Source organism: Myotis davidii, unplaced genomic scaffold, assembly GCF_000327345.1.
Source record: "Myotis davidii unplaced genomic scaffold, ASM32734v1 scaffold12, whole genome shotgun sequence".
Taxonomy (NCBI): domain Eukaryota; kingdom Metazoa; phylum Chordata; class Mammalia; order Chiroptera; family Vespertilionidae; genus Myotis; species Myotis davidii.
The window spans coordinates 73,484-88,202 of record NW_006283630.1 but is presented as its reverse complement, the minus strand read 5'-3'; the positions used below and the strand labels follow the sequence as shown (position 1 = coordinate 88,202).

Sequence of the window (14,719 nt, the reverse complement as noted above, 5' to 3'; positions counted from 1 at the left end):
GAATAATCTGATGAACAGAATGAACTGGTGATTATAATAGAATCAGGGGCATAGAAAGGGAATGGACTGGCTATTCTTGGGGTGCAAATGGGTGAGAGGGATGCAGGAAGAGACTGGACAAAAATCGTGTACCTATGGATGAGGACAGTGGATGGGGAGTGAGGGAGGAGGGTGGGGTGGGACCTGGGTAAAGGGGAGTCATGGGGGGAAAAAAGAGTAACTAATGTAGTAAAACGCTTCTGCACAGAAACCATCAACAAAACGAAACGGGAGCCCACTCTATGGGAGAACATATTTGCCAATGATGCATCTGATAAAGGATTAATATCCAAAATATGTAAGGAACTCATACAACTTAACAAAAGGAAGACAAACAATCCAATTAAACAATGGGCAAAGGATCTAAATAGACATTTCTCCAAAGCGGACATACAGAGGCCAAGAATACATGAAAAAATGCTCAAAGTCACTGATGATCAGAGAGATGCCAAACACACTGACAATAAGGTATCACCCCACACCTGTTAGAATGGCTGCCATCAACAAATCAACAAATGACAGGAGTTGGCGAGGATGCAGAGAAAAGGGAGCCCCCGGGCACTGCTGGTGGGAAAGCAGACTGTGCGGCCACTATGGAGAACAGTATGGAGTTTCCTCAATAAACTAAAAATGGAACTCCCATTTGACCCAGTGTTCCCACTTGTAGGAATATATCCCAAGAAACTAGAAACACCAATCAGAAAGGATATATGCATCCCTATGTTCATAGCAGCATAATGTACAATAACTAAGATTTGGTAATATCTATTGACCTTTTGATATTCAGTTGAAAACACTCTATGATCATTGTAGAAGCCTCTCTTCAGGTATAACAACTTTTTCCCCTTCTATGAATATGCTACAGTTGTGTGCTTATCTGGCTTTGGTACATAGCCTGGTGCTTTTTGTCAACATTTTTTGTCTTGCCAATTAGGTTGAAGAATTTTTGGGTGAAAGGGTCTAGGTTTTATGTTTTCTATGTGCCTTGATTTTAGCATGTACTCAATAAATATTCTTTAATTAAATAGCTCTAGGTGTCAAGACATACATATTAGACAAAGATCAATTTGCTAATACTTTGAGCAATGAGGATAAATGTGCTCTTGTTACTCTGTCAAATAAAGGAAACTAAAAGTGGTAATAAATGTAAACATAAATTTCTTCCCTCAAAGTAGAAATAAATAAAATAAAAAATTATAATTTGATGTTTCATAATACTATTCTTAATTCAGTAAGTTATTTGTTGAAGTCTTTCAACCTTGGTTGAAAATCAAGAAATCACATTTGTATTCATATCAAGGGGAAATATAAAGAAATAGAGAAATAAAAAGCACCTGACTTAAACAATCTAGACCAGGAGGGAGGCTGCCTGGTGGAGAGTGACCTGACTGCCACACTTGGTTCTCTGGATTGGAAGATGAGACATAAAGGCTGTGGTCTGGGTCTGAAGCTCCAGGAAGAAAACCAGGTAGGCCTCTACTTCTTTGTTTCTGTGCATCTACAAGAGAATGAAAATCCCAGATTACATTTAAATTCAGACATACCATTACATTTAGTCTTTCTTATAATGTTTGTTACTTCTTAATTCAGTGGATAGATTCTCTTCTGCTGCCCTTTACTTCATTTTTTTTGGGGGGGGGTGCTTTTTTTATTGTCTAAAGTTTTACATGTGTTGTGTTTTTCCCAGATTGACCTCCCACCACTCCATTTCCATCCCTGAGGGCAAGCCCCCACTGCCCCGGTGTCTGTGTCCATTGGTTATGCTAATATGCATGCATACAAGTCCTTTGTTTGATCTCTAACTCCCCCACCTCCCTTGCCATTTGTCTATGGATCTATTTTTGTTCATCAGTTTATGGTGATCATTATATCCCACATATGAGTGAGATCATGTGATATTTATCTTTCTCCGACTGGCTTTTTTTTTGCTTAGCATAATGTTCTCCAGGTCTATCCATGCTGTTGCAAATGGTAAAAGATCCTTCTTTTTTATAGAGGCGTAGTATTCCATTGTGTAGATGTACCACGGTTTTTCAATCCACTCATCTGCTAATGGGCACTTAGGTTGTTTCCAAATCTTAGCTATTGTAAATTGTGCTGCTGTGAACACAGGGATGCATACATCCTTTCTGATTGGTGTTTCTGGTTTCTTGGGATATAGTCCTGGAGTGGGATTGTGAAATGATATCTCGTTGTTTTGATTTGCATCTCTTGGATGATCAGTGACTTTGAGCATGTTTTCTTATATCTCTCAGCAAGAAAAGTGTCTTCTTTCAAAAGTGTTCATTTAAGTTCCTTGCCCATATTTTGATTGAATTGCTTATCTTCCTTTTGCTAAGTTTTATGAGGTCCCTCTAAATTTTGGAGATTAAACCCTTTTATGAAATAGCATTGGCAAATATGTTCTCCCAGGCAGTGGGCTTTACTTCATTTTTCCTTTTCACTGTCACTACCATTTGCACCTCAAAACAGAGAAAATGAATGTAGAAGATTGCTAGCAGTAGCTGTGAGAAAAAATGGATAATTGGGGCAAAGTACATGATTTTTTAAAATATATTTTTTGAAGGCCTTAACCGTTTGGCTGCTGACATATTTTTTCAGACATATGCCAAAACTGTGGCACTAATTGCGCGTGTATGGGAAAAAATGTAAAACACTTTTTATACAATAAACTCACTTGTATTGCTTTGCAACAACAAAAATTAAAAAATACCAATTGTGTACATAAATTTGTTTTAAATAAGAAGAGCGCGATAGCGCTCCTTAGCAGTCAAATGGTTAAAGACTTCTGTTCAAAGAGCTAAAAAATTATAAACTACAAAATAAAAAGAAATGGTAAAAGGAACCAAGTATTCTCTACTCGTAAAAGGATAACCTTAGATATAGGTTTTGAATCATATTATAACTTTCAAGGCACCTTCTCTCTTCCCCAAATATTATGAGAGTGTCTCATAGTTTGAAGATTACTTTGTGTCCTTATCAATCATGCTGTGATGACTAAATTTAATTCATAATTCTTATCCTTTAGCCAGCCCCTGAACCACCTGGAGACCTTGTGATAACAAGATTTCTGGACCTCACTCCAGAGTTTCTGATTTAGTAGTTTGGGTGGGGCTTGAAAATTTGCATTTTTAATAGGCTCCCAGGTAAGCTAATGCTGCTGATCTGATTATATACTTTGAGAATTGTTTAATTCTATATACTATGAGAATATTCATAATTAATTTATGGGCTTCTTAAGAACAACATAATATCTAATCCTACCTAATAAAAGAGTAATATGCAAATTAACCATCACTCCCTCACTCTGTCACTCCCTCACTCCATCACAAAGATGGCAGTGGCCACGGAGCTGGAGCAAGCAGGAGGCTTAGGTTGCCCCCGGCAATGGAGGAAGCCAAGCTTCCCGCCTGCACTGGCCAGACCTCGGCTCCGCTCAAGGCTACAAAGTTTCAATTATAGAAGATAAATAAATCCCAGATTCCTGCTTCCAGCTGGCATGGCCTCTGCTCAAGGAGGGGCTGGAACAAGGCCACAAAGTTTCAATTATAGAAGTTAAATAATTCCCAGATACCTGCTTCCAGCCCATGGGCGTGGCCAGCCTGAAAATGGCCATCAGCCCCTCACCCAGGCTGGCCAGGCACCCCAGTGGGACCCCCATCCTCATCCGGGACACCCTTCAGGGAAAACCAGCTGGCCCCCACCCATGCACCAGGACTCTATCCTATATAATAAAAGGGTAATATGAAAACTGACCCAAACAGCAGAATGACTGAGAATGACTGGTCACTATGACACACACTGAACACCAGGGGGCAGACGCTCAATGCAGGAGATGCTCTCTGGTGATCAGTGTGCTCCCACATTGGGAGATCTGCTCAGTCACAAGCCAGGCTGCCAGCTGCCAGCACAGTGGTGGTGGTGGGAGCTTCTCCCACCGCCTCAGCAGTGCTAAGGATGTCCGACTGCAGCTTAGGCCTGCTCCCTGTTGGCAAGTGGGCATCCCCCGAGGGCTCCCAGGCTGCCCGAGGGATGCTCCCTCCAAACTGACCCCACTGTCCTGATCACCTCCAACTGACCCCCACTGATGGCCTGCTTGCCCCCAACTGGCTCCCCTGCTGGTTTGCTTACCCCCAATGGCCCCGCCCCCCACCAGCCTGATCATCCACAACTGCCCTACCCTCTTGGCCTCTAACTGCCTCTGCCTAGGCCCTGCCACCATGGCTTTGTCCAGAATGTCCAGAAGGTCTCCTGGAAGGTCTCCCAGTCTTAATTAGCATATTACCCTTTTATTAGTATAGATTAGCTTAGGTCTCAGTATTTTGTATAAAAGCATTAAAATTAAAAAAAATATTTTTTTATTGATTTAAACAGAGAGACACATAAATTTGTTATACCACCTATTGATGCATTCCTTGATTGATTCATGTATGTGCCTTGATTGGGGATTGAATTTGAAACCTTGGTATCTGGAAGACAAATTACCCGGCCAGGACTAAAAAAATTTTCTTTCACAATATAAATCACTTTGTAGCTCACCTAAGATAAAATAATTACAGATTTCTATAATGTTTGGATTTTTTTAGAGAATAACCTGTTTTTTATATTATTGCCAGGTAAAAATGTTGCTATTTCAATGATCTCTCAGATTGAAATTTGGAGATTGCTATTTCTCCTGTATTAATCTGGAGCCTGTGTCAAATTGTGCATAAGCCCTAAAAAGTGCATACAAAAGCATTCTTCTTTGTTAAAGAATAGAAATAATTCTTTCTATGATTATTTTTCCTTTTTCTTTTGATATGACTGCCATTTGGATACCTTCCTCAATAGATACCAATTTAAAAAAAATTATCAGTGTTTTTATTTCTCATATTTATTAATCCATTAATTAACAAGTTATCACATGTGCATTCATTTAGTTTATCAATACTATGCAGTTTTAGAATGAGTGTAGGTGTGGATTAAGTTTCATGACCTTTCACATATTAGAGGGGCCATTATAAAGACAAATAATTCAGACTATTCTAAAGACAGATGAATAGAAAGGACAAAGAAAATGTTTCTGGTTTACTATAAGAAAGAAATTTGTTCCATTTGCACAAAGATTTGCACAAGTATTCTCATACATAATCTAAAGTTAGAGTGACATCTATATAATAATTCACAATAAATTAGAATGATCTCTCTTCAGCAATGATCCTCAAATTCATGAAAGTTCTGTATGTGTATATGGAAGGGGTGTTTTCTGAGTCTTTTAAATCTCTAAAAAATAAATTTGGAAAAGGACTAAATTGCCCTTGCAGTTACTAAGTTCCTCATTATTAAGAGAATTCAACTTTAGCCAGGATGAGCACGTAGGGATTTTTTAAAAATCACAAAAAACTGGAGAAGAAATATACCCATCAAAGAAATGGTCTTTTGAACACTGACATAAACTATTTCTAGTAATGGGAGGTCATTAAGGCTCTGTGTAGGTGTGGCATTAAAGAGGAACAATAGCAGATTATTCCTTTATTTATTTATTTATTTATTTAACCTTAAGATAACAAAAATAGACAAAGATGGATGTTTGTACTGCTCTGTGGCATTTAGAATTTAGACAAGCTTCGGGGTTAAGACCATATGGAAACAAACTTTTCATTTGGCCCTACTAAAATAGAGCTCCCTACCTGTAACATAGCAATTTGCTTCCCACAAGGACCCCATTCTGAACTTCTCTCAGATCTGGGCAGACACAGAGGATAGAAGCTTTAGAACTAATTCCTCTTCCACTTGAGAAGGACCCTGAATGGGACCCTAAGTGGTAACCTGAGAGGAAGACTACATAGCACTACATAAGATTTGGGAGAGGAGTTAATGGTTAGTATAGTAATAACTGCTGAAAAATAATAGGCAACAAACATCTTTTCTTCAGTATTAGTGCCGAAGCACTGTTGCCATTGACTTTCAGAGAAACACACAGGCAAAATCATGATCTAGGGACAACTAGATAAAATTAAGAATAGAGCTTTTTGGGAGTTAAGGTACATGGCTAGTGACTGGAAATGGAACTTTATGAGGTACTAGAAATGTTCTATATCTTGATCTTGGTGGTAGTTACACAAGCGCATCTTATTTAAAAACCATACAGATTAAGTTGGATGCTCATTATGTACTTTACTGTTCGCGTGTTATCCTTTAATTAAAGAAACACATGTGGGAATCAATTTCTAATAATAGCTGGTAGAAGATTATTAGATTCTCTCTGTCGATGTTACTACTAAAAAAGGTTAGCAAATTACTCTAATTTTATCATATAATCTATGTCTGCTGTACCAAAATGTAGTAGTTTATTGAGTGTTTTCAAATGGCTCTACAGTCCTGACCCAGGTCTGTATAGTTTCTTAGACATCACAGCAGGTCCAGGGCCCACAGCAGATCATGTCCAAAGTCTTAATTCATTAGTAGCTCCAGTAGCTGGAGACTGTTAGGGTCCCTATTCTGAGATCACTTGCTTCATCTTCTGGAATTTCAATTCACATTAGAGCAGCCTTTAAAGCAGCGGTTCTCAACCTGTGGGTCGCGACCCCCTTGGGGGTCGGATGACCCTTTCACAGGGGTTGCCTAAGACCATTGGAAAACACATATATAATTACATATTGTTTACAGTAGCAAAATTACAGTTATGAAGTAGCAATGAAAATAAATTTATGGTTGGGGGTCACCACAACATGAGGAACTGTATTAAAGGATGGCAGCATTAAGAAGGTTGAGAACCAGTGCTTTAGAGAGATCACTTACCAAGTTTGATCATCCTGGAAAATCCATTTTTCTCAAACTTAAAACAAAGTTTCATACCAACCTGTTATTAAATTGTGTTTATTTACACTAACAGGGGGCTTCAGACTACACAAATATTTTTTCAGTTCTAATGACGTCTAGTATTCAGACTGTCCTTTGATTTAGTGGTGCCAATTGAACTGCCTACAAAATGTGTGAAATGTCCAATAAGCCTGTATTCTTTGGGAAAATTATAATTGCCTATATAGTTTCACTGGCCAGAAAATATTCATATTACAAATAATGTCTTTAAATGTATCTGAAGAAAACTGTCCACAAAAATATTTAAGTAAATAATGATGATAATTCAACTTGCCACCTCAAACATGATTTCTAAATCAAAAGAATGCTTCATTTTTATTCCCTTTAAGCAGTTTAGGGACTCTAACAGATGTTTTGCCCACTCCACAGGCTATTTTGAGTTGGTTGCAGGAATTTTAGTTTTCCACCAGAAGTTTTACCTCTAAGTTTAGTGTTGAGCACTTATCATTAATGAACTTCACTGCTTTTTTGATAGGTTAATCATATTCTGATCATAGTATTGCTTTCTAGTCACACGTTTCTTCAAAGACTCAGACCACCAGATAAAGAAGAAACTCCTTTGAATTTCCATCTGGCTTTGAATTTCTATCTACTATTTTAAAAATGTATAACTAGCTCATAAATATTTCAAGTACTCTGCAACTCTTTACCTTCCAGGCTATAGTTTTATAACTCTTATTTTATGAAGTGATGAAGTGTTTTGGATGAAGTGTTAGTGCTAGTCTTAAATGAAAGAAAAGACCTGCCAAGATTTTTTTGTCTTCAATATAAAAATGAAGCACACATATTAAAATGAATAATTTTGATGTCTCAAGCCTATATTTCACAATTCGTTTGACCTTTTCCAATAATATTCAGGAACTGGTATACATTAAATGTTGATGAAAAATAAAAAGTTATATTTCTTGTTCCATATTAAATAGCATCCGGTGTGTATTTTGATGAAAGAAGCAAAGAAGCATACACATTTATTTGAATGGATCATTAATTTAATTTAGGATATTTTAAATTGGTAGACTCTAATACCCTACAAGTAACTAGGTTACGTTTCCACCAATTATTAATCATAGTTACTCATGATAAAGCTTTTTATTATAGCTTAGAGTTTAATGACTTGTTCTGATGATGGAATGAAAGCACATTGCAATTTCATTTGTTTTTATAATTTAACCAGTATTTTTAGTAAGGATGCTATTCATTACCTTAAAAAACAAGGATATCTCTTGTGTTTTTGAGAAGTTCTTTAAAGTAAGAAAAGTTAGACAACACTAATGATATTTATACAATTTTAGGGATTTGAGGAAACACTTACCAGCTCCCTCCTCCAGTACCTAATTAACCTGCTTGCTTAATTTAGTTATTATATATAAAATTTACTATCAAAGACATTTTGAAAGAATTTCTGCTTTGTAATTCAGAAATATTTAGTTCTAGTCCATTAAATTTTTAAGATTTACTGATAACACATGTTGAATTCATTATAATAAATGATATATCACCTATTTTCAACAACAAATGGAAATTTTTAAACACTGAACTGTACTTTAACACTTTTTAACTTATGTGTGAAAAGTTTTCTTCAAATCCCTTTAAACTTGGAAGATCAACCTATTCTTGTGTTTGGCATTAAATATTTTCATTCTGAATTTTGCTATGAAGCTTTTCTTATTAATTCACTATTATATTCATTATAGCTAAGACATTGTTTATAGCTTAACTTTCACATTCTATCAGATAGTGTGTTTTTATTTACTTAAAGCAATATGCTCCTTGAAGTTAAAATTTAAAAAATTAAAGTATCAATCTCTAGATTTTGAGTCATAATATGAAGAAAAATTTATTAGCTGGCTATATTACTCTTACCTTTAGAGGCCATGAATATTTCTGAGTCACGTCTTCAAAGATAGCCAGGTGAAAAGAAAAGGTTTTTCTTGTTGCAGCAAAGAGAGGAAACATGGCATGAATAATACTTCAGAAGGTGTCTGTCTGCTCCATGTCAACTTACAAATAACAGAGGAAGGGAATGCTTCATTCGGCCTCCAGAGAGCTGTATTTTATCACTTCGAACAAGAGGGGAAGACGAAGCTACCAACAAAGGTAAGCTCTACTCAGAAACCATCATATTACTTGGTGGTTGAAGGAAAAATTTAAAAATAATGAAAACCAAAAAGGAAAATATATAACACTCATTTTAAAAGTCTTGTTTCCACTTAGTTGTTTTTGTGTTCCTTGGAGTATATACTTTTGCTTTCACTATACATTAGACATTCTATTTTCCTGGTTGCTATAAATCTCCTATGCCAGAGTCATGATAAAATATTCTATCATGTATAACTTTCTGATAGTTCTAAGTACAATATTTTATATTTTGAAAATGTTAGAACATAAACTTTCTTATTTTTCTTTCGAGATTTCTATCTACTCTCTCCCACAAAACAAATAAAAAGAACACGTATTCCCTCCTATTTATGTACATAAATAAATCTTTATTTTTATTTTTAATTGAATTTGATGAATCAGAGACATTTGGAAATACAAACCTTCGATAACCTTGCAGTTCATTGGAACATACAGGTGATATTTAGCTGCACTGCATACAGCAGGGGAAAAAGCACTGAAACCTGTCAGCTCACATTTCTAAATGGAGCTGATCAGGTGAACATGGAAATTTTGCTCACCAAGTCAATTGCCCTGGATGGCACAATTTGCAAAAGTTGAAGTTGCTTTTATATTACATTATCAGCAACAATCTCTACTTCCAAAAATAGTTAAGCAGCATGAGAAAGCATAAAGAATGATGAAAACTTATAAAGTCAACCTCACAGGTTGCAGATAGCCAAAAGTTTAGGTTCTTATTTGGCAAAGAGAGATCTCTTTTTATTATTGTTGTTTGGAAGTGTTCGGGATTAAAAAGAGTTGCCATTATTTGAATTTCAGGAAAGATATATAAACATGATCGGTATTTTTAAATTAAATTATATGTTTGCTAAATTTCTTAATGTTTGTTATGAGCATTTGGAAACACTTTACTCTAAAAAAAAACAAACCCTAAATTGTTGTCAACACTATCAAACTTGGTATTTTAAATTATGGTCATAATTGACAAGTTAATTTTTACTTTCTCTAAAGCACCAATTTGAAATTAAAAAATAAAAGCCTAAGTGAATTAAGCATATATATTGACCTGTACAAAGCCAACCATCTATGTATTTGTATTGGCCATATGACTAACTGATAGACTCTTAATATTTAGCTGCAACAGAGACTTTCCAGGCCATCTAACTTGGTAAAGTTTCTACCCATTACTTTTTTCATGCTTTCTCCCTCAGTTCTGCTAAAGACCCAGCAGATACCAACCTGAGGTTTCATCTCCTCTTCCCTACTCTCTTTTCTGTTTGCCAGCCTTTTTCTAGGTCATACTCACAAACCTTCCTTAATAGATTTCTCAGATGTTCATGTGTCCTGTTAATGTGCGCTTCTGCAGCCAGGCGATGTTTCTCCAGGAGCTGGCCTCACCTCCTCTCCTGCTGCTGTTGCTGCTGCCTTTCACCTTCACGGTACACTCAGTCCTCCTCTCCAAACATCTCCCACCTCCAAGAAAGAACCAGTATCACCATTTAGCACTCAAAATGGTCACAGCGTCCTCATCTCCCTCTATGAAGCCCTTGGCTTTTCCAAGCAGCATCGGTATCAGTTTCACTCTGCCATCAGGTTGCAGGTTTCTGCTCCGCTCCCTTGATTCCAGGAAATATAGCAATACAAATATGTTTAACAGACATAACCCAAGGCTTGAAGGTAACATAATGGGAATGCAGTACAAGAAAAAAGACTTACAAGTGAATATCAGCACAGATGGGTCTCAGGAAAGTTAGCTCCCTCTCTCACCTGAGCCTCTGCTCTGCTGCTTGGCATGCTCATTCCTCAGGATGTTCTGCTTTGCCTGTCCTTGTCCCTCATGAAGGAAGGGCCTTTGTATTCTGACTGTCTTCCGTTTTTGCCAAGAGGAAATAAAAAAAAAAACAATCACATTATAACCTCACCACCATTCCCCCCTGCCCATGGCCTTTTTTTTAGGGCAGGCTATCACTAGTTTTGAAGGTCTGTTCATTCAATATTACATCATTAAACAGAACTTCCTTATTATTTAACTAGTGACCCAGTGCATGAAATTCGTGCATGGGGGAGGGAGGGAGTTCCCTCAGCCCAGCCTGCACCCTCTCTAATCGGGGAACCCTTGGGAGACACCCAACTGCTGGTTTAGGCCCGATCCCTGGGATCCCACTAACTGGCAGCCGGACATCCCTCTTGCAATCTGGGACCACTGGCTCCTAACTGCTCACCTGCCTGCCGACCTGATCTGCCTAACTGCTCTCCCCTGCCAGCCTGATTGTCCTAACTGCTCTCCCCTGCTGGCTTGATCCCCCTAACTTCTCTGCCCTGCCGGCCTGATCGCCCCTAACCGCCTCTGCCTTGGCCCTGCCACCATGGCTTTGTCCAAAAGGACATCCAGAAAGTTGTCTGGAAGTTGTTTGGTCTAATTAGCACATTACCCTTTTATTAGTATAGATTGATTTCAGAGAGGGAGGGAGATAGAAACATCAATGATGAGAGAGAATCATTGACTGACTGCCTCCTGCACGACCCACACTGGGGATCAAACCCATAACCCAGGCATGTGCCATACCAGGAATTGAACTCTGGGCTGTTCAGTCCTCAGGCAAAGGCTCTATCCATTGAACAACACTGGCCATGGATACACTTTCCTTTTCCAGTGGGACATGTTCTGTTTGCTGGAGCTGAAACACTGAAGCTGTCTCACTGGGGCAGAGTGGGGTGCAGTGGGTTGGAGTAGGTGAAGCCCCCTGAAAGATGGAGAGGGGCCTTGTTTAACAGCCAGACTGTTTCATGGCTGTGCTGCCTCGCAGTTGAATGGCCACACTGTTGGGCTGCGCTACTGTCAGTGGGAGTTTACACAGCTGAACTGTCTGCACGGATAGCTTCCTCCTCACCACACCCCCAAGCTGGGGGTTCCTCTTAGGGTTGAAGGGACACCAACCACCCTTGGTTGGTAGCCCAATCGGCCACTTCGGAAAGAGAAGTGGGAAATCCTGATTTTACATGAATGCTCCAATTTCTTAAGTTGACAACTAATGCGAACTTCAGATGTTTGGGCCAAGCCAGAGAGGTGGTCAGATCTGGTGTCCAGGCCACTGGGCGGCACTGGGCTCAGCCCAGCTGTAAAGGGACCCTAGGCATCTGGGCAGGTGAAGGGGTTGGGAGTACGCTTGGGTAATTCCGATGTCACCCCACTTGGTTTTTTGTTTTTTTTCCCCACTGATCACAATTTATTATAATCTGTTGGCAGCATAGGTAGACATTAGTTATCAGAACTATGTCTTCATAGAAGTGGACAGTATGTAGCCATTTTATGGGGAACGATGACTCACTGAAACAAACCTTCAGAGTTGGATCAGCTCAGAAGAGAAACATAAAGAACCATGTTAGTAACAGAAATGTATCCAGAAGAGAAACACGTAGCTGGGAGGCCAACTACAGTTTGCTGTGATAGGTAACTGGCATGCATCATGTAAATAAATGCTTTAAAAAAACACACAAAATGCCCTGGGTAGTTCCTAACTAACATGTAAATCTAATAACTGCAAAAATCTCTTCTCCATCTCAGCGATGGAAGGTTCAGAGCCTGATGAACCATGGGAGAGGCACGGGGAGGAGAAATCAAGCTGTTACCATTTTGAAACCAAGTTTCATCTGAAGAGGGTTGCAAGCATGAGCTGTCACTTCTTGGAAGAAGAGGGAAAGCCTTTCACGCTGACTTAGGGGCTAGGACCTGGTGTTCCGCTCCATCTCGGCCAAGCACTCCCGAACCAGCCCTGTTGTGAGGATGATGCCTCGTTTCAGTCTCTCCATCGCGCTCTTGCTGCCCACATACGTGAGTCAGATCTCCTTCCCTAGTTCTTCGATGATGACCAGCAACTCAGCATATTTGCTCTGGGGCACCTGACTGTTCTCTGTTCCCTGTGTCTTAGAGATGGTGGTCCTAGTCACTCAGCAGCTGGCAGTACTGGGAAGAAGTTGCCATGCTGGTGGAAGGCCGGTGAATGCTCCCAGAGGCCTTGATGGAGGTGGCAGGCATGTGCATAGTCAAGTTCAGTTTGTAAGACATCTCCTCCAGCCCCCCGCCTCCTGCTGCGGGGCGCAGACCCCATGAGACAGCATCGGCAGCGGTGGTGGTGAGGCCAGGCGGTGGCGAGGTAGGCCTGGGGTCTGTGTGCCTGTCTGTGCGCCTTCCCAGCTCCCGCACACTTTTTGTTGTTGACAGCTTGGGCGCACTGGCAAATATGGCTGCCCCTCACCCTGACACTGCTGCAGTATCATGATCTTTCAGTTTCTTGATGTTCTGCTTGTGCTGCTCAACTTCTTTCTGCAGACGCTCAAATCTCCTTTTTTATGATGAGTGATGTCTTCTTCATGTTGTTTCTTCAAGGCTGCCAGCTGTTCTTTAATGTGCTCTGGGAAGTATCCTTCCTCTTCAGCCTTCTCTTTTTTTTGTGAAGGTCCCAATGGCTTCCCTGATTGCGCCTGCTGAAATTATCTGGAGCTGAAATTATCTGACCATTGCAGCCAAAGCCTCTGGCTTGCATGGCCCTCACCCCCCACACTTCAAGCTGCAGATGTGCCACTGACGCAGAGACTGCCCTGGTTGTCAGTGCCGCACAATTCTGGTCACCGCACTTAGTTTTAAATGCAATCCTGCCTTGGACAGGCCTTGAAGGTCTTTTTTCCATGGCGATCACAGGATAGCAGGCCAGCCGGCAACCTGGCCCCGGGGGTCTGGGAGTGCCGGCCGGCTTGCGCCGGTGCTCTCTCTGCCCCCATTGCCATGGTGATCACGGGGAAGCAGGCCTGCCGGGGCTCTCTCTGCCTCCGATCGCCATGGCGTTCACAGGGAAGTAGGCCAACCGGCACCCCCAAGGGTTCCAGGGGTGGTGGCTGGCCTGTGCAGCGGCTCTCTCTGCCTCCAATCCACAATGCAATCACCGATCACCAGCCGCCTTTGCCCGCCCCCCACCTTTTGCCTGCCGCCTGGGTTTCCGATCCCTTTCACCTCCCAGCATTGCAGCTACTATGCAAATTAACCGTTATCTTTGTTGGCGGTTAACCACCATCTTGGCTGGCAGTTAATTTGCATATCTCCCTGATTAGCCAATGGGAAGGGTAGCGAAGTTATGGTTAATTACCATGTTTCTCTATTATTAGATAGGATTATTTAACAGCTAGATATTTGAATTAAATTTTCATGACAGAAAGACTCACCAATTTAGTCTTTTTTAGTACAAAGGAAGAGGCTGCCAGTTTATTTAAATCTAGAGTGATGTCTGTTATAAAACAAAAAAAGAACACCAATGTGTTCCAGTTTGCATTTTCTGGGGCAAGGATGGGGAATGGAGCAAAATGTTAGCCTAAAGGTCAGGGACAGGACTAAGAACCAAAGACTGGGATAAACTAGTCTTAGGAATATTTACATAGTTTTATGGTTAGTCTGCCCTTGGTTTTACTATAAAATCGTGTGTTCCTAAAAATCATATATACATACATATATAAATATATATATATGTCCATATATAATCAAATATATATGGAATGGGAGAGAATTATATAAATTCTATTTATAATTATATAAATACTAGGGGCCCGGTGCACGAAATTCGTGCACTGGGTGGGGATGAGGGGGAGTGTCCCTCAGCCCAGCCTTCCCCCTCTCACATACTGGGACCCTCAGGCATTGACCCCCACCAAT

At 40.0% G+C, this 14,719-nt stretch overlaps 1 protein-coding gene and 1 pseudogene across 1 annotated transcript in view; both read right to left on the bottom strand.

Annotated features, from left to right (window-relative positions):
- PLSCR5 (phospholipid scramblase family member 5) overlaps positions 1-8,776 on the bottom strand; it is a gene marked incomplete at its 3' end in the record, with an annotated part of 30,111 nt that extends 21,335 nt beyond the window's left edge. Inside the window, exons 1-2 of the mRNA XM_006753805.1 lie at positions 8,764-8,776; positions 1,374-1,537 (exon numbers count right to left, since the gene is read on the bottom strand). Coding sequence (XP_006753868.1) covers positions 1,374-1,537; positions 8,764-8,776 — 177 coding nt within the window. The remainder of the gene's footprint in view (positions 1-1,373; positions 1,538-8,763) is intronic.
- Positions 8,777-12,682: 3,906 nt separating this feature from the next.
- Positions 12,683-13,084, bottom strand: LOC102773946 (annotated as a pseudogene).
- Positions 13,085-14,719: the final 1,635 nt, after the last annotated feature.